Source organism: Mucor velutinosus (genome assembly GCF_035048745.1).
Source record: "Mucor velutinosus strain NIH1002 chromosome Unknown tig00000165, whole genome shotgun sequence".
Lineage (NCBI taxonomy): Eukaryota > Fungi > Mucoromycota > Mucoromycetes > Mucorales > Mucoraceae > Mucor > Mucor velutinosus.
In genome coordinates this window covers 316,333-334,568 of record NW_027041913.1, presented here as the reverse complement: position 1 = coordinate 334,568, position 18,236 = coordinate 316,333, and the positions used below count along the sequence as shown (strand labels likewise).

General features: G+C 44.1%; 5 protein-coding genes across 5 annotated transcripts; 3 read left to right on the top strand and 2 right to left on the bottom strand.

The window, feature by feature from the left end:
* Nucleotides 1-510: 510 nt before the first annotated feature.
* Nucleotides 511-3,652, top strand: ATC70_003037 (uncharacterized protein; the record flags this gene model as incomplete). Its single annotated transcript, XM_064822405.1, has 8 exons — nt 511-642; nt 730-1,081; nt 1,147-1,283; nt 1,338-1,886; nt 1,950-2,213; nt 2,272-2,467; nt 2,523-3,401; nt 3,453-3,652. 8 exons carry the CDS (start codon nt 511-513, stop codon nt 3,650-3,652), a joined length of 2,709 nt encoding a protein of 902 aa, XP_064679005.1.
* A 671-nt stretch (nt 3,653-4,323) lies between these two features.
* ATC70_003036 (uncharacterized protein) lies at nt 4,324-5,642 on the top strand (the record flags this gene model as incomplete). The annotated part of the gene is made up of 2 exons (XM_064822404.1): nt 4,324-4,700; nt 4,982-5,642. 2 exons carry the CDS (start codon nt 4,324-4,326, stop codon nt 5,640-5,642), a joined length of 1,038 nt encoding a protein of 345 aa, XP_064679004.1.
* A 2,240-nt stretch (nt 5,643-7,882) lies between these two features.
* On the bottom strand, nt 7,883-11,473 carry ATC70_003035 (uncharacterized protein; the record flags this gene model as incomplete). Its single annotated transcript, XM_064822403.1, has 1 exon — nt 7,883-11,473. The coding sequence occupies one exon, from the start codon at nt 11,471-11,473 to the stop codon at nt 7,883-7,885; it is 3,591 nt and encodes a 1,196-aa protein (XP_064679003.1).
* A 384-nt stretch (nt 11,474-11,857) lies between these two features.
* ATC70_003034 (uncharacterized protein) lies at nt 11,858-13,271 on the bottom strand (the record flags this gene model as incomplete). Its single annotated transcript, XM_064822402.1, has 6 exons — nt 11,858-11,889; nt 11,949-12,013; nt 12,071-12,618; nt 12,677-12,856; nt 12,932-13,015; nt 13,071-13,271. 6 exons carry the CDS (start codon nt 13,269-13,271, stop codon nt 11,858-11,860), a joined length of 1,110 nt encoding a protein of 369 aa, XP_064679002.1.
* Nucleotides 13,272-13,425: 154 nt separating this feature from the next.
* On the top strand, nt 13,426-18,160 carry NCA2_1 (Nuclear control of ATPase protein 2; the record flags this gene model as incomplete). The annotated part of the gene is made up of 11 exons (XM_064822401.1): nt 13,426-13,727; nt 13,783-13,918; nt 13,976-14,222; nt 14,278-14,366; nt 14,426-14,542; nt 14,598-14,841; nt 14,900-16,347; nt 16,409-16,551; nt 16,607-16,981; nt 17,037-17,142; nt 17,201-18,160. The coding sequence occupies 11 exons, from the start codon at nt 13,426-13,428 to the stop codon at nt 18,158-18,160; spliced, it is 4,167 nt and encodes a 1,388-aa protein (XP_064679001.1).
* Between the last annotated feature and the right edge of the window lie 76 nt (nt 18,161-18,236).

Sequence of the window (18,236 nt, the reverse complement as noted above, 5' to 3'; positions counted from 1 at the left end):
GCCAAAAACGGACAAATACACTGTGTTTGATTGATGCTGATGGACCGTAAACCTGTGCTACTCACGCCACCGTTCAGCACTAACTACTTTACTCCTGAACAAGCGAAAAGCGCTGACCCGGCGTTTGCATGTATGGCCTTTAAATAGCCCAGCAGACTAGCATCTATCCAAGGAGGATGTCTGATCAAGACATCCATAGCTAATTGAGGCTATTCAAGATAATATGGCCTGGCTAACCAAGGTACTATATGATTTAATATAAAATCCAATTAAAGATATCAGAGTTACCTAGACCACAGCAGTAGCACAAGAACCGTGCAATGGGTCAACTTGGATTAGTGTATATTAGACACCTTTCTTTTTTGGGTGTCCGAATGTAAATTGAAACATGGTCAATAACTCATCACAACAATTGAACGCCCTTTATTTGGCTTTCTTTTTCTATTATTACACTTCTTCTTCTCTCTCGAAAATTTTTCCTGTTCCTGAAGCATTGCAATCTCTCGAATCATGCCTGGACAAGACATAGTTTATACGGTCCACAAATTTGAAGCAGAGAATGTGGATGAAATCTCGATCAATGTCGGCGAGCAAGTCATTGTTATCGAGAAGGATGAAGGTTTCAACGATGGTTGGTGGCAGGTAAAGTAGCTGTTGTATATTGCCAATACACAACAAGTAAGAGGGTGGAAAAGTGGTGTTCCTAAACTCTGGGTTTATTGCTGTTAGGGACGTAATGTACGAGGCGAAATTGGTCTTTTTCCCATTTCATACACAGTAAAGCATCCTCCTACATTAGCCGCTTCTTCACTCGCATTGGAAAACAAGATTGATTTATTGGAGAACGCCATATCCAAGATGAAAGCACCTACATCAGCCAGCGCTGCATCACAGCCAAAGAAAACGATCAGCTCCATGTCGTCCATGTCATCTATTTCATCGAAAAATATTCATTCAGCAGTGCATCAATCGCTGGAAAATCCGTTACTAAGCAGCAAAGTAGAGGAATGGACGTCTGACCAAGTGTCAACGTGGCTGATCAGTGTTGGATTCGACAAACAGCTGGCAGACAATTTCAAAGGTATACAACAAAGATGCCATGTCAACTGTAAATTGGAAATGTTTATTTTGTACATCATGTCTTAGATCAGGAAATCACTGGCGACATTCTATTGGAATTGACTCTGGATTCTTTAAAAGAATTGGATGTTACTACATTTGGCAAAAGATTCAAAATTCACAATGCCATCAATGCTCTTCGACAGGAAACCAGAAAGCAAAAAGTAGGTGCACAGAGTCCATTTAATGCGTTTTTCTGTGAACTAATTTTATAGCAGCAGCACACATCTCCAGCTGACAATTCTGTGTCAAGTAAAAATATAGAAGCACGGGTTGCTTCTCCATTTCCAGACTTGGGCAATCATCGTAGTAACAATAATGCGCTTTCGTCATATTACAACAGCAATAAACAGCAGCAGCCATATCCTGACGATGACTTGGTGTCAGATTACAGCACTGTCATTAGAAACTCTCAATTAGCACCGCCAAAGACAACCGTTCAAAAGAGCTCCATGCCTCCACCTCGCCCAACTATTCCGCTTGACATGGATTTGATTGCTTCATCGCCTAGATTGTCGAACCTCGTTGAACGTCAGAATGTAGAACATTCGAAAACCAATAATATGGATCGACAGGAGCAGCAATTGCAATTGCAGATCCAGCAGAATCAATCCGGTTTACTGCAGCAACAACAACAGCAGCAAAGAATTCAATATCTTCAGCAACAGCGGCCCACCTCACATCAAGTCATCTCCACGCCTACACAGAATAACCAAGCAGCGTCATACTGGAAACGTAGCACAATGAACAATATCAAGACACAGGAGGTATGGGAAGTTATCGTGATAGTCACTATCGATTGCTTACATGTGTTATTCGCCCTATTGTAGTCTATACCAGAGGGCCGATCATCTACGTCGAGTCGATATAGCTTTATGCGTTCTTCATTGATGCCATCCGGCAACAAACTGCAAAACATATTGCCTACAAATGCGCCCAGTGTGCGTAGATCAGAGGATGTGTCCTTGTCGGAAGTAACAGCTGCACCGGATATGGAAGGCTGGTTATACAAGCAAGGCGACAAATACAAGACTTGGAACAAGAGGTGGTTTGTGCTCAAGGCAAATAATTTGTTCTACTTCAAGAGCCCCAAGGTATGTATACTCACCCGTCAGTGCGATTGATATGCGTATTCAACTGAGTTTGATGTAGGCTGTGCGAATGAAGGGCATCATCAACTTGAAGGGCTACAGAATCGAAGTGGATGAGTCCATTCAGCCCGGAAAATACTGCTTCATGGCTCATCATGAGAGGGAGAGAACCTTTTACTTTTACACAGAGTCGGAGAAGCCTATGAAAGATTGGCTTAAAGCATTGATGAAGGCAACGATTGCCAGAGATTTTGCCAGTAAAGTACTGCTTAAATTGCAGCATGATACATCTACTGACCATTACTTCAATAGCACCTGTCATGTCATCCAGTACGATCCCTACCATTTCATTGGAAATGGCTCGTCGCATGCGCCCTCGCCCTCCCTCTACCATCTTTCTTTCTCAAAACGATCCCATGCGTGCAAGCTCACCTGCGCCATACCGCAACAATATGAACCAGCACTTTTCACTCATGTCATTAGACGAACGAGCTCAGCCTATCATGCAGTTTTCTCACCAACAAGACATGTCTGTCAATGGTGGTTCTCGCGCTCCTTCCGTCATGAGCACACGGCCAATGGACCAGCAAAAGCGTATGTTGCCAGACAATGCATCCGATTATTCTATAGATCAGCGCAGTCGACTGAAAGACTCGGGCTTCAATAGCACACACGGAGGAACCGCACTGACACGATCTGCCACTGAGAGTAGCCGCAGTTCATCCGGGCGCCAAAGCATATCCATGGCATCCGTGCAGCAACAATCTACCAACGATACGGCCACTGTGAATAACATTGCATTCTATCTTGACGAAGAGGACGAAGATTTGATTGATCCAGAGCATATGAGCGTCATTGAGTCCAACCGTCCTACTGCAACAACAGCGTACAGAGACAGCCCAGACCGCTTCTCACAAGTAACTGCTGTGCTAGATACAAGGCCTACAAAGCAAGATGCGTATGTTGACTGGGTCAATGCTCATATTCAGGGCAACATCAACAACCTGACAGATCTGAGCTCAGGCGAAGTTTTGTTGGAATTTCTGGAGGCCTTGACCAGCAAGGAGATACTGAAACCTGTCGTAATGCCTGGTCAAACATTGAATGCTCAACGCATGGATCGTGTGATTGCAGCATTCAAGTTTATGAGCCTTGAAGGTGTTGATATGGATGGCTCTTGTACCATCAGAGGTAATGTTTAGCGTTTCATGACAATGCGCTATTGACTCACCCTAGTGATAGATGTCCTGAACGGCAATGATATCAAGATCATGCACATGCTGGACGCAGTAGAGTATTGGTCCAAATCACAAACGAACGAAACTAACGGCAAAAAGATGGCCAGCGGTGGCACTTTTGGCGAGGACGATCAATGTAAACTAAGAGAGCTGGAAGAAGAATCTGAAAACATCCTTCCACCCAATTCATTTGCCTCTCGATAAGGCATACTTCCTTCCCTTTTATACATAATAACACCCCTTCTATATATATATATATATTTACACATATTTATCTTATTTTGCTACTTCATTATACTCTATTATCCTTACCATTACACTCATTTACCATATTTATCACATATTTTATCACCTAGACTTTTCATTGTACTATTCGCAGCTAACTTTATGCACTTTTTTATGATAAATGTTGAAATAAAAAAGAAAATACTCTTGCCACTATTCGTCTAATGAGATGACAGACGCATGGCTATTTAGCAATATGTTGGCCCGAGAACTCACCTAGCTCATCCTTCTCGTAGACGCCTGTGCGTGATGTTTAAAGAGCGTTACACTGGGTTCTCTCCATCATGTGATAACTGATGGCACAGTGTCAAAATCTCGCGTCTGCTGAAAGATGCCCATCTACTTTTCCTACTGTGGTACATGCACTAGAGCAAATAATGAGTAGATGAGCAAGATAGGTCTCTTGGAGGAGCCTACAGCCAATCAACCGCATGCAAGTATTTTTCATAAAATTTTTTCTTGAATCTGAACCCCACCAATTCAAATCTTGAAGCGAAAAAAAAAGGTATAAAGCAAAAACACGACAAGACCTACTCTTCCTTTTTCTTCTTTACACCTTAAAAAAAAAAAAAAACTTCAGATACACCAAGATGCCTTATACACTTTTAGCCATGGAGAATCCCTTGTTGGATATCCAATGTAAGCCTGATCAAGAGCTTATGGACAAGTACAAGCTCAAGGCCAACGATGCTATCTTGGCTGATGCTTCTCATGAACCTTTGTACAAGGAAATCGTCGACAAGTATGAAGTTGCCTACGTTGCTGGTGGTGCTGCTCAAAACACCGCCCGTGGTGCTCAATTCTTTTTGCCTCCCAACTCTACTGCCTATATGGGTTGTATTTCTGATGATGAGTTTGGTAAGACCATGACCGCTGCTGCCAAGGAGGATGGTTTGCACACCAACTACGAAATCACCAAGGAAGCTGCTACTGGTACCTGCGCTGTCTTGATCACTGGTAACCATCGGTAAGTTGTTGTCTCAAGGACATTTGACGCGTCTTTGTTGGTGATTGGTTTGGCATAAACAACGTGGATTATATACTGGCTATCAGATATCGAATGATGATTAAGTCTTGGATGAGAGTCTATCCATATACGCAATTCGGATTTTCTCAATCTTATGATCATATATCTACTTGCCCTCTCTGATTGATTTCCTGATATTCAGTGTATTCCATCTTGTGCTTGCCATGCCATGCCATGCCATGCAATACATGTGTACAGCATTATTCAACACCCATCTATAGTTCTCTCGTTGCCAACTTGGCCGCTGCCGAAAAGTTCCAAGCTTCTTTCCTCCAAAAGCCCGAGAACTGGAAGCTCGTTGAAGAAGCCAAGTACTTTTACATGGGAAGTTTCTTCATCACCCATGATGGTGGCTATCAATCTGCTCTCTTGGTCTCTCAACATGCTGCTGAGAACAACAAGACCTTTGCTCTCAACTTGAGTGCTCCCTTCTTGTCTCAGTTCTTCAAGGAGCGTCTTGATTCCATCATCAAGAACACGGATATTCTCTTTGGTAACGAAGATGAAGCTCGCACTTATTCTCAACAAGCTGGCTGGAACACTGATAACGTCGAGGAGATTGCCAAGAAATTGTCTCAACTTGAGAAGGGTAACTCCAAGCCTCGTCTTGTTGTCATTACTCAAGGTGCTGATGCCACTGTCACTGCTCAAGGTGATGTTGCTCACGCTTACCCTGTCATCAAGGTTGATGCTAGTGAAATCGTTGACACTAACGGTGCTGGTGATGGTTTCTGTGGCGGTTTCATGGGTTTGTATGCTCAAGGTGTTGAGGATCCTGCTCGTTGTGTCAAGGCCGGTCATTACCTTGCCAACATTGTCATCAAGCGTGTCGGTCCCACTTACCCTCCCATGGCTGAGAGAACCAACATTCCCTCTTTCTAAGTCTGAAGTACATTCAAAATGAGTTGATTTTGTTTCTAAAGGGGTTCAACACCTCTTGCCGTCATTCTCGATTCTATATTCCAACTTCATTTTAAAATTTTTGTTTCCTGTCCTCTTCCACATAATCATTTTCTAGAAAATTCACTCTGTTCAAATCTTTTCCTGTATCATAGTTTCAACACATATTGTACCTTGTAATAAATTATACACCTTTTGTTGGTTTAAGAATATGTTTATGTTTTTGAATGATCATGATTTGTGTGGGTTTTCACACTTGCTTTGCTTTTGCGATGCAAATCAACCTCTGCAACGGCGGCTTGCCTTTGTTTAGCTTAGCAGCAGTGCAAGCTTTATCAAATAGCCTTATACTAGTGTGGGCTTTCCGAATTTTTACCATCGTGTAGGAGCCCTCCATAGCTGTGGATGTGGCTCTTTTAGGATGCTCCATGTCTATACCAATGAGAACAGTTCATGGAATAGCATACTGTACATTTGCATTAGTTTTTATTAATCAAAAGTACGCAAAGCACAGCGAAATTTGGATGCATTTGAGCTGCGTTTTCTCGCGTTCAAGGCCTTTTTAGATCGTCAGAATAGCATCAAACAATTGCTCTCATCTAACACTAACTTCCTGACATCTTTGCTCAACTTTTTGGGGACCAAAAAAACATGGACAAAATTTGACCAAAAAGCATGAGGTACCCCTCATGGTTTTCATTGAAAATCAAACGATCCTGTTTTTGGCCTTGATAACGAAGACTTTTACTATGGTATATCTTGAATCAAAATGTTTCTATTATCGATCCAATGTAGCCTCTGAAATCATCTTTGTGGGACTTTGATATGTAGAATTTCGACTTTTTGGCCAGAAACCTCTTTTCATATTTTCGTAAATTATTCAATAAATTTATTCAAAACATCCATGTTACTTGGTGCCATTAAATGCGCCTTGAAAAGTACTTCAAGAGTGTATTAGGAAACATTTTTTTTGTAGGGGAGTCGAGCTCCAGGTTTTATTTAAAGTCCTTAAAATGTCATACTGAGGGAAAGAAAAGACTGTTGGTGGATCCAATGTCTGCAATGATGGGGAATAAGATATATAATGAACTAAGTTGGGAGAGAAATCTACTACTAATCAGGTGCGACACCTAGAGACAATACAATCATGCGAATCGTCAAAATATGGATACTGGATAAGAGCGCAAAACACCAAACGAGGACATCAGTACTACGTCAAAATAATCACCAAAAATGCATTCACTGAGATTTGAACCGAGATCATCCAGATGGCATGTTGGATGCTTAACCACTTCGCCCTACCACGACGGGCGTATTAGGAAACATGGGATGATCACCACACCTCATATAGTCAAATCTTGCAAAATAGTTCAATCGAGTCGAAAAGTTATCAAAATCTGGCCAATCTAAAGTAGGCTATGGGTCTACGTTTGAATTAATTTTGGCTAGTGAGGCCAGCTGGCAAACTCAATGCCCTTTTCGTCATGATGAAGGCAAGGCAGTAATTGATGCTTTTAAAGCGTAAGTAAGGTAGATGGCAAATTATATAACACTATAGTTAGCCATGCTATTCTTTTTATACTTTATATTCAATCACGCCAGTCTATCAAAATACTTGTTAGATCAACACCTTTCCTTTTTGAGGCTTTGAAAGTGTCTAGGGACCACAAATTTATTATGTTACGATGAGCATTTTGACTCTTTGGGTGGTTTCCTGACTTACGCTTTGTTTTGGTGGAAACCAACCTACGTTCAAGTGGATCGTGCTGCCGCAGGCCTTTGGTTAATATTGCAAAATTAATAATAATTGCTTAAATGTTAGAAGAAACTTGGTTATTGATTGATAGTAATTTAATATAAAATCTCTAATCATATATGAACCATGCCTGGCAAATGCCTGGCACCTCAGTTTGCATATTAGGGTTGTAAAAGTGTCTAGGGGCTGAACATTTATTATATTATGATATTAAACCAAAGTGTTTGTATCGACCTAAAGCAACCGCTCAAACTTTGATTGTAGTTATTTTTGTGTATTTATGTTATCTGATAACGCTAGTCAGCCCAAATCACAACTGTAAACTCAATTTCCTTATCATCAAGACTTTAAAAGTGCCCTGCCAACCCTCAATTCATTATTTTATGGCCATGTGTATGCGTATTTTATTTACAAAGTGATGAGAGAGGGAATAAATTAATATAGTAAATTAGGTAAAGCAATGCAATTAAAAATCATCGTCTTCAGCAGGCACAGCTGTGTATTCGCTTGAGCTTGGCTTCTTGGAAAAGACACCCTTGATTTTATCTACGAGTGAGAGTTTGGCATGTTTTTTTGTAGTATTCAATAAGCCATCATGCTCCATATCATTGACAGAAGCAGTAGGGGAGTTGCCCCCGTCCGCCGGATGCAACGCCATTTCAATGTCTTGTTCATCTCTCAACTCATGCACCAACAAGGACAATCTAACTGCGGCATCATTGGAGGAGCTGTACTCGAAATCATCCAAATTCTCCAATGTGGGTCGCTTCCAAGTCCATCTCAATGTTAAGCTACTGAGGACCACGCTTGTAGAACTTGCAGCCATAGCAATACCAGCCATCATAGGATGTAGACGATAGCCCCAAGGCAAGAAGATACCCATAGCAAGTGGAATACCAATCAAGTTGTATATACATGCCCAGAGAAGATTCATGCGAATTTTATGAAAGATGGCTTTTGATAGATCCAAAGCAGCAACAACATCCGTCAAATCGTTGCGCATCAAGACAACATCAGCGGCTTCCATAGCAATATCTGTACCACTGCATAATGCGATACCCAAATTGGAAGCAACCAGAGCAGGTGAGTCATTGATGCCATCACCTACCATGGCAACGACCGTCTTGCTACCCTTGCGAGTACTGTTCTCATAAAGAGGCAAGTATTGATTCGAGTTACTGTTGCTGACTCTAAGACGAGACCACCAGGGCAACTCCTTGCGAGCAAAGACTTGTTCTTGCATCTTCTTGACAATCTGCGTCTTACCGTTTGGAGACACACCAGCATGCACCTCAGTGATGCCCAATTGAGCAGCAATACAGCGAGCAGTCAACTCGTTATCGCCAGTAACCATGGCAGTTTGGATGCCCATCGCATGCAATGTAACAATAACTTGCTTTGCTTCACGTTTCACCACATCCGACAGGGAAATATAACCGGCGGGGAGACCATCGATGCCAACGAGAACACATGTTCTGCCCAAAGAGCCTTGTGCTTGATAGGCAGCTTCTTGTTCATCAGAAAGTCCAATGCCATTATGCTCTTCCAGCCATTTTTTGTTGCCAATGACCAGTGTGTGTGATGTGTTCAACAAAGGCGCCAAGCAAGATCTTACAACAGGGTTCAAGTCAAGAGGCAATTCGTGGTCCAATGTAATATCACACGAGATGCCGAAGCCAGTGACGCTGACAAAGTTATCAACAGTAGCTAAAACGTCCAATACAGCCAATCCAGTCAGTTCTTTTCCAGTAGCAACCACAGCACGGCCCAGCAAATGTTCACTGTGAGATTCTGCAATAGCAGACATAATCAGCATTTGCATGCGATGCTCCTCAACGCCACTCCAGCTCTTTGAATCCACTAGATCCAGTTTGCCGCATGTGAGCGTGCCTGTCTTGTCAAACACAATCTTGTTGACAGCTTGGCCATTCTCCAAGACAGCACCTCCCTTGAACAGAACACCATTTTCAGCGCCTACACCAGTGCCTACCATCACAGCTGTTGGCGTGGCAAGACCCAAAGCACAGGGACAAGCAACAATGATCACACTAATGCAGAGCTTCAAGCAGACAAAGAACCAACCGCCATCGCCATTATTCAAGATCTCCCTTTGCAGAATTGCAGGCAAATGATCCACACCTAACGACTTGACAAGCACACTCCAAACAATCAAAGTGCCTAAACCCAGCATAATGACGGTAGGCACAAAATAGCCTGCGACTGTGTCTGCGAATCCTTGTATAGGCGCCTTGCTGACCTGAGCATCTTCCACAAGCTTCACAATCTGGCTAAGCGCAGTATCAGCCCCCACACGCGTGGCCTTCATGATGAATGTGCTCAATCCATTCACAGTGCCACCAATGACAGTATCTCCCACTTTCTTGGGAACAGCATCAACTTCACCCGTAACCATGCTCTCATCAATTGTCGTAGAGCCGGAGAAAATTTCGCCGTCAGCAGGCACTTTGTCTCCTGGAACGAGCTTGAGCAAATCGCCTTCAGAGATCAACTCGGAGGGAATCTTGCGTTCTGTCAAGACAACATGATTCTCGTCTACAGTCACCATCAAAGCAGTGGATGGGGTCAAGGACATCAGCTTGGAGAGGGCAGAGGAGGATTTGCCTTTGGCTTTGTTCTCCAGATAACGACCCAGAACGATGAATGTGATGAGCATAGTGGAAGTGTCAAAAAAGACAGTAGGCGCGACCTTTGCTTGCGTAACAAGCGCATTCAACATGGACAAGACAGAGAAACCAAAAGCAGCCAAGGTGGATACAGAGACCAGCACATCCATTGTTGGCGCACCATGAAGAACAGAGACATAGGCAGATCGCAAGAACCGCTTACCTACACCAAATTGCACAGGGATTGTCAGCAGTAATTGAGTAGCATCCACCAGGAACACGCCGGGCACAAAGAAGGGGATCTCCATGATTATGGGACTCCAGCTAAACATAGGCAGCACCATAGCAATGAAAAAAACGGGCACAGTAAAGAACAGGCACTCAGTAAATGCCATTTTCCACTCCTTGATCTCTCGCACCTTGGATAAGCTTTCCAACTGGGCATCTTTGGTGGTATTGGCGAGAATAGCGTTGAATCCAAGTGACTCAATTTCCTCCACAATGGCTCTTGGATGTGTGATATGACAATTGAATCTGACTTTTGCTGTTTCAGTCATTAGATTGACAGACACTTCCATGACACCAGGCAGCGCTCTGAGGCCTCCCTCTATGCCCGCAACACAACTAGCACATGTCATTCCGTAGATTTGTAATTGCAGTAAATCGTCTTGTTTGCGCTGGATCACTTTTGCCTCGAAACCAGCGTCATTAACGATGTCGGCTATGGTGTTAGGCACCACGTAGAGTGGATCATAGTCAACCGTAGCTCTTTCGGCCAAGAGTGCCACACTCACATAGGAAATGCCCTTGTGGGATTTCAAGGCCTTTTCTATACTAGTTACACAAGATGCACAAGTCATTCCGCGAATCTCCAATTGCACTGTGTTTGCTGATGTTGTTGTGGCCATTGGGTCGTGTAGCAGCTTTTCTTTCGTAGTTGCAGTTTGAGTCTTGTTTGCTGTGGATGGTGGTGGTTTAATCTGCGTTTGCTGAGAGACATCTGTGTTGCTCATAATCACATCAAATCCACAATCCTCTATCGCCTCCACAATGTCTGGTGTTCCCATCAGCTTTGGGTCATATGAAACCGTGGCCTCTTCTTGCTGTAAATCGACTTGCACGGATATGATGCCTTGTTTATCAGAAAGGGCAGTAGTGATGGCATTGACGCAGGATTGACACGTCATTCCAAGGACAGGCAATGTGATGGTAGTGATCTCAACATCGAATCCGCAATCTTCAATACAGTTTTTTAGGTCAGTAAATGTCAATAACAAGGCGTCATGAGTGATTGTAGCAGCAGCAGCCTCCAGATCAACATGAACAGCATCCACGCCGTCCAGCTCTGAAACAGCATTTGTAATAGCACGTACACATGATTGGCAAGTCATGCCTTGCACAGGTAAACGAGTAGTATGGACAAGTCTACTCATTTTATTGAAAGGAGAAAAAGCGAAAGAGAAAAGAGATTGACAAAAAGATTTTTTTACGGGGGGGGGGCCTTAAACGGATGCAATACAACAATATAGGGAGAGAAGAGACCAGATTTGCCATAACTCCGTTTTTGTACAATATTACAAGAAACTTGATTAAACTTGTATCGTGCCTCCTTAAACCCCTCCATCTATATGAGAAATAGCAACAGTTTATTGACTAGAGCTTGGTATATATCGTATCTATACTTCTTTGATGAGGTGGAATGTCGACATGATGGATAATATGAAAGATCTGATAATCAGTGATTGGACCACAGATTGATGAGTAGTAAATTTTTTTTCGCACACCGAGACTTATCAGATCATTAAAAAGAACAAGGTTTAGTATTGTACCCCAACACCTGCCTCGGCAGCTACACACATCACAAAAGATTAGCACCCAATGCCCCTTAATTGGAGAAAATTAACTCACCAATAGAAGCAGCAGAGGAGCGGCGAGAAGGTTGAGATACCCTGTCCAATTGATCCAGTTCAGCACTGAACAATTAAGTTTAGTTGCATCATCTTATCAGATTTTTTTTTAGTTTTACTTACTCATCCGTATTGATAAATTCATCATCCTTGATCGTGAATTCGTCTTCATTTGGCTCGTTTTGGAACATGGCGTAAAACTCATCGTCTCCTTCATAACTAAAACTGTCTTCTGGTAAAAGAATGGGTAGAGTTTCAGATGTGCTTGCTACCACAACCTCTTGCTTGATGGGATGCTCATGCTGATTGTTTTGTTTAGCACGCTTTTGCTGCATGTCAATCTGTTCTAGATGTCTCTTTCGAGCCATGGATTGAGCTTGCGCTAATGTTTGCGCCTGCGCTGTTTGTTGTGCTGCTGACGGAGGAGTCAGTGTGGGTTGCAATCGTGGATAGGACGGTGATTGTGGTTTTGCTTGAAATTCTAATTGCGGTCGTGCTTGTGCCTGTGGCTGTGGTGGCGACAGGCGTGCTTGCTGCAGCTGTAAAGGCGATGGACTGATGGTAGGCGCAGGCACTCGTTGTTGCTGTGCTTGCTGTAATGCTAATTGAGGCGCAACATCTTTGGACTGAAACTGCTGATGTCTATACAAGTTTGCAGGCGAAAATTTGATCTAATGCGCAGTAGGTCAATACAACACTCTCCATACTTTCTCAAACGCACTGCCTTACCTGAGGATGTGCCATCTGAGCCACGCCATGTAGGTAGCTTTTGTCATATAGACAGTTGCCAAGGGCATTGCCAAAGTTTTTCAAAGTTCGCTTGATGGCATCTGTAGTTGCAGCCTTTCTAGCCTTGTCGATAGCAATCCCCTTGTTCGGAGCATTCTGACTGGAAGCATAACCAATGTCCTGTGAATGACCATTGTTAGCCCTCCATCTGCTCTTGAATTATAAGCATTACTGCGAATTGTTTGAATGACCCACCTCACGATACGTTCCATCCTTGAGAGTGATGCGCATTGTTACCGAAACACCCACATTGGCTCTCTGATTTTCATCTACATCAACCTAATAGGCTACTGTTGGAACAGTGGCATCGCAAGCTGTTGTCTGGAAAACTTACATAATCAACGGTGGTATTCTTGATCTCTGATGACCAGCCATCAAAACCGAATATGTCGTTGGCTAATTGAATAGCGAGGCCTCCATTGAGATACGATTGCTGTCCAGAAGGCCCAGCCCTGCGTGAAATGTACTCTGGGCCCAAGCATCTCTTTAGCGTTTCACTTATGCGTTCTCGTTCTTCAACAGTGTAAGGTTTCATTGTTTGCAAAGAAAAAAAAAAAGCAGCTTAAAAAAGAAAACGTTCTTGGTCGCCCAGATAACCAGAACCGTGTCCACTCGCGAGTGAGCTCAGCCTTTGAGTGGTCACATGAAATGAATGAGAATGCAGCCAACACAATAAGAGCTTCTCTATCATGTCTCAAGCAAACAATGCATTTTCAGATGATCCATTGCTCAAGCGCCGTAAATCCGATTCGAATCTGCTAAACAACAACCTGGATAAAGCGCAGCAATATCGAAAGAGAACCTCACAGATGGCACATCAGTTGAATAAATCCATCTCCATCACCATGGCTGAAAGGCAGCTTGCGCGAAATACAAAGAAGGACGACAATCCGCAGGAGGATACGTTTTACCGTGCACTCGAAATCAAGTTTCATCATTCGGTTGGCAGCATGAGCATCAGCCCTGCTTGCAGAGATGTTGTTTTGGCAGGGTAAGCTATACAGGGCTTGGGGGGGCCAGATACTGGCATTAACACCAACGTACAGTCGACAAGGTCTTGTGGTGATTGATTTAGAGGATCCTTGGCTGATACCGAGAATACTGCCTCACATGTCAAAATGGGAGGTTGCTGATGTCCAATGGAGCCCACACATTGCTCGAGAATCATGGGTGGCATCCACTGTAAGCTCATGATAGGCACGCATTAAGAAACAAGGCATTAATCCCTTGGCATTATAGTCGAATCAAAAGCTGCTTGTTTGGAATTTGAATCATTCTGGATCAAGAGCTATTGAACATGTATTTCATGCGCATGCAAGAGCCATTTCAGATATCAACTGGTCTCCACACCAACCAGATATACTGGCAACCTGTTCCGTGGATACCTACGTTCATCTATGGGATTTAAGAGAACCGCAGCTCAGATCCAAAGACCAAGACGATGACAGAAAAATGAGACCAAGCTGCTCTTTCACACCTTGGAATGGTAGGTAGATATGTGTGTGTATGTCTGGATGGATGATTAACCACTGCATAAAAAGCTGCTGCAACACAGGTCAAATTCAACAGGAAAAGCGAATATCTGATAGCGTCAGCGCATGACAAGGATGTCAAGATTTGGGATTTAAGAGTAACGTATGCCTACTGTGCACACTATAGAATGACACTCACATGGTTATCGCTGTATAGAAAGGCGCTGTCCCTGTAACAAGCATCACAGCACACTCGAAAAAGATTTACGGCATTGATTGGAGTCGACAAAACGATCATGACATTGTGACATGCAGTTTAGACAAGATGGTCAAGGTATAGTGCTATTCAAAGGAATGTGCGCGACTATGGAGACTGACGGATAAAGCAGTTTTGGAATATTCATACACCAGAGGAGGAAGAGGAAGTGATTGTAACAGATACACCCATCTGGCGTGCCAGAAACACGCCTTTTGGAAATGGTGTGCTGATCATGCCTCAGAGAACAGACTCTAAATTGACCCTGTACAGCAGAGCTTGCGCAGAAACACCTGTGCATGCATTTGATGGACACCAAGACACTGTCAAGGAATTTGTCTGGAGATGGAAGGGGGACATCAATGGCGCCAATGGAGGTGAGTGTTGTTTCTTGTTGTAGTCTCGTGTAGCATGGACTGACCTCTCTATGCGCAGACGACCGCGAGTTCCAGTTGGTGACATGGTCCAAGGATCAAAATTTGAGACTCTGGCCAGTATCTGAAGAGATCATGAAATCAGTAGGACACGAACCAAGCGCCACTAAAACCAAACTGTCTGCTCCTTTCATGGCTGTAGAAAAGAACAACCCGGCCAACTCGCACTCTTTCCAGCAAGAGCCTATCGAAAAGTCCACCACCAACATACGCCCATCCTTCTCTTCTGCCACGCCTGTTCGCCTGACGCCCAACAGCAACACCTCTACCATGACGCCCTACCGATCAAACATTGTCAATCACGGTATAGGCACTGGCTACGAGCAGACAAACGCATACAGAGAGCAAAAGTACTCTGCCATCAACCCATTACTGTGGATGCAAAACGTCAAAACGGTGGGTCCCGCTGGTGGAGAGGTACGACGCGACGCAACAGCTGAAAACACATACCAGTCCGTCGCCGAGGAAATGTCGTCTGTACTGAACAAATACTTGCCTGTGGGTGTCAAGACCGAAAAGATCAATGCTGCATCTCGAACGTGTACTATATCGCTTCACGGGCCCTGGTCTGATACGGGCGATGCCTTGCTGCGAATTACGATTCGATTTAGCCCCCAGTATCCAGACAACAGCCCACCCGAGTTTGATATCCAAAAGAACAGCATGATCTCCATCTACTACCGTGCTCACATGGCACAAGACCTGAATGGATTGGCTTCCACATATACCTCGCAGAAAAAGTGGTGTTTGGAGCCTTGTATCCGGTATTTGCTAGGTGAAAACATGCAGGAAGAGACAGAGTACGGACTGGAGAACGCAAACTTATCGCTTGATTCTGCAAATGGCCTGATGAACCAGAATAGTGCTACTGCCACTGGAAGTCCAAACCATTGGAAGGGTGCCACTGCTGTTGATACTGGTGATTCTGATGACGAACTGGGACAAGGCTGGGGAAACTTGGGTGATGGTTACCGCTTTGGCAAGCGAGAGAGCATGACAAGCGAAAGGGGCATCATGGTCGACATGTCTGCCAAACAGAGCACAGATGCCAAAGTACCCTTTCCACGGCTCTGTGGCGGCGTGTTCTCTGGCAGCGGACAGCTTACCTGCTTTTTTTCCACACTGCGTGTGCGAGATAACAACAGATCAAAGAACACAGAGAGTAAGGCAGACAAGGCTCAGCAGGAGAGCCAACCCCAGAATGATCGTAGCAATGGAGAGTACTTTGAAAACACGTACAGCGATTTTTACCGACATCCAAAGACCTATGAACAGTTTGAAGAGTACAAGGAAATTGCAGCCATGTCGCGACAGGGCAAAAATGCGACCGTGCTGGTGGGTGGTACAGGTGGTGCTTTTGGTGAGTACGCTTATGACGATGAACAAGACGATATCGATGATGGGCTGAATACAGTGGGCACCATGGGCATCATGTATTACAAGGCAGACGTAAGCTAAGAGTGTGGCATGTTGATGAGGACGCGTGCTCATCTTTTTTGTTGTCATTTAGAACATTGCGCTGAACAGCACTATGGGCAGTGGCGATAATCTCTTATACCACGGCACCAAGACAGATCGCATTACACATAATGTAGTGATAGCTGATTTCTCTGAAAAAATGCCCTACAGTCCATGGCTTGCCAAAGAATACATGTAAGTACTGGGTCGTTTAATCTCAAGGAAGCTATTTCTAATATACACTACACAGTCTTTCGAGTAAAGACCCTGTGGCAGCCTGTATACACAATGCAAAAGTATGTCGAAAGCACGGAAGACTTGATTTGTACAAGGTCTGGCATCTGGCAGTTGAGATCTTGCGTGGATGTGTTCCTGCAACACTACCTGAAGCGGACCGTGTTATTACAGACGGGCACCAAGTCTTGCTAGATAGCCTCGACTCCAATGCCGTGTTAGATGAAAATTGGCAGCGTGATCAGCAGTTGGCAGAGGTCAAGAGTATGCTCTACAGCGGTGGCAACGTCATGGAGACCCACAAAAAGCAGGCGGAATCGATTGCTACCAAACCGTTGCAGAGAGTGAAATGGGGCATGCATCCCTTGGGCCAAAAATTGGTGGACGCTTTGTAAGTATATGCAATACAAACAGTCGATGCCAACCAACATGTATCATATCCCTAGACTCCAGCATTTCATAGGGACAGGCGATATCCAAACAGCTGCCATGCTCTCGTGCACGTTCCAAGTTCGACCGAATAAAGTACCCTCTGCGTTGTTTGGCCAAAAGGTAAGCCTCTGCTGAATATACATATACGCTGGACTGCTCACGATGTGCACTGTGATAGCCTATCTCTATAGACAAGTCTCCAGAGACAGAGTTGGATTACTTTTCCCTCAAGATGAGCCACCGTAATTTACACCATCACCATCAACATTCTCTGCGAGCGAATTCAGGCCCCAACACAGATGCTACAGAGAGAATTACAGTGGCACCTATCAGCGCTTCTTACGGTACTAAATCCAACAACATGCTTTCGTACCTGTGGGACACCAGTGATAGTAGACGCCTCTCTCCTATAGACAGATACACAGATACCCCAACTGAATTGCATTCACCCAACAAGCGCAATTTGCGACTGAATAGATCGTGGACCATGAGCCAACCCAAATTAAAGATACCGAGCAATACGGCGCCAGGCATCCGTCATATCGTAGGCAGCTTGGGCTCACACTCGTCCGCACTCTCATCGCCCATCATACAAACACCCACTACGCCACTGTTCAACAAGGAAGGCAAAGTGCTACAAGATCCCAGAGAGATGAAAATCGAGTTTACCAACATGGAGTACTTTGACAGTGAGCGCTTCTTTGGGTTTAACCATATACCCCTGATGGACACCAAAGGCATGGCGCAGAGAGATGTGTTGCGTCTCGCTTACGCTGACATGCTGTACAGATGGCACTTGCTGGATCAGAGGGCAGAAGTGCTCCGTTTTCTCAACCATCAACCCTTTCCTGCAGACAAAGAGGTGGCTTCAAGCAATATCAGAGTATCCTGCTATGCTTGTGGCACTGAATTATCTAGCAATGACAAATACTGTATACAATGCCGTAAAGTGCGAAAACTAATTCGATGCTGCTTTTGCCATATTCTGGTAAAGGGCCTCGTCAACTTTTGTATTCATTGTGGACATGGTGGTCATAGCAGCCATATGGAGGATTGGTTTGTGGCAAACCAGCAAGTGTATTGTATGACTGGATGTGGATGTAAATGTGCCTTGGAGTCGTTGGAGATAAACACTTGATACAGTTACATATACAGTATATTCAATAAATACGCTCATGCTGTGCTCTTGCCAAGTGCAAGCGCATACGTTGATA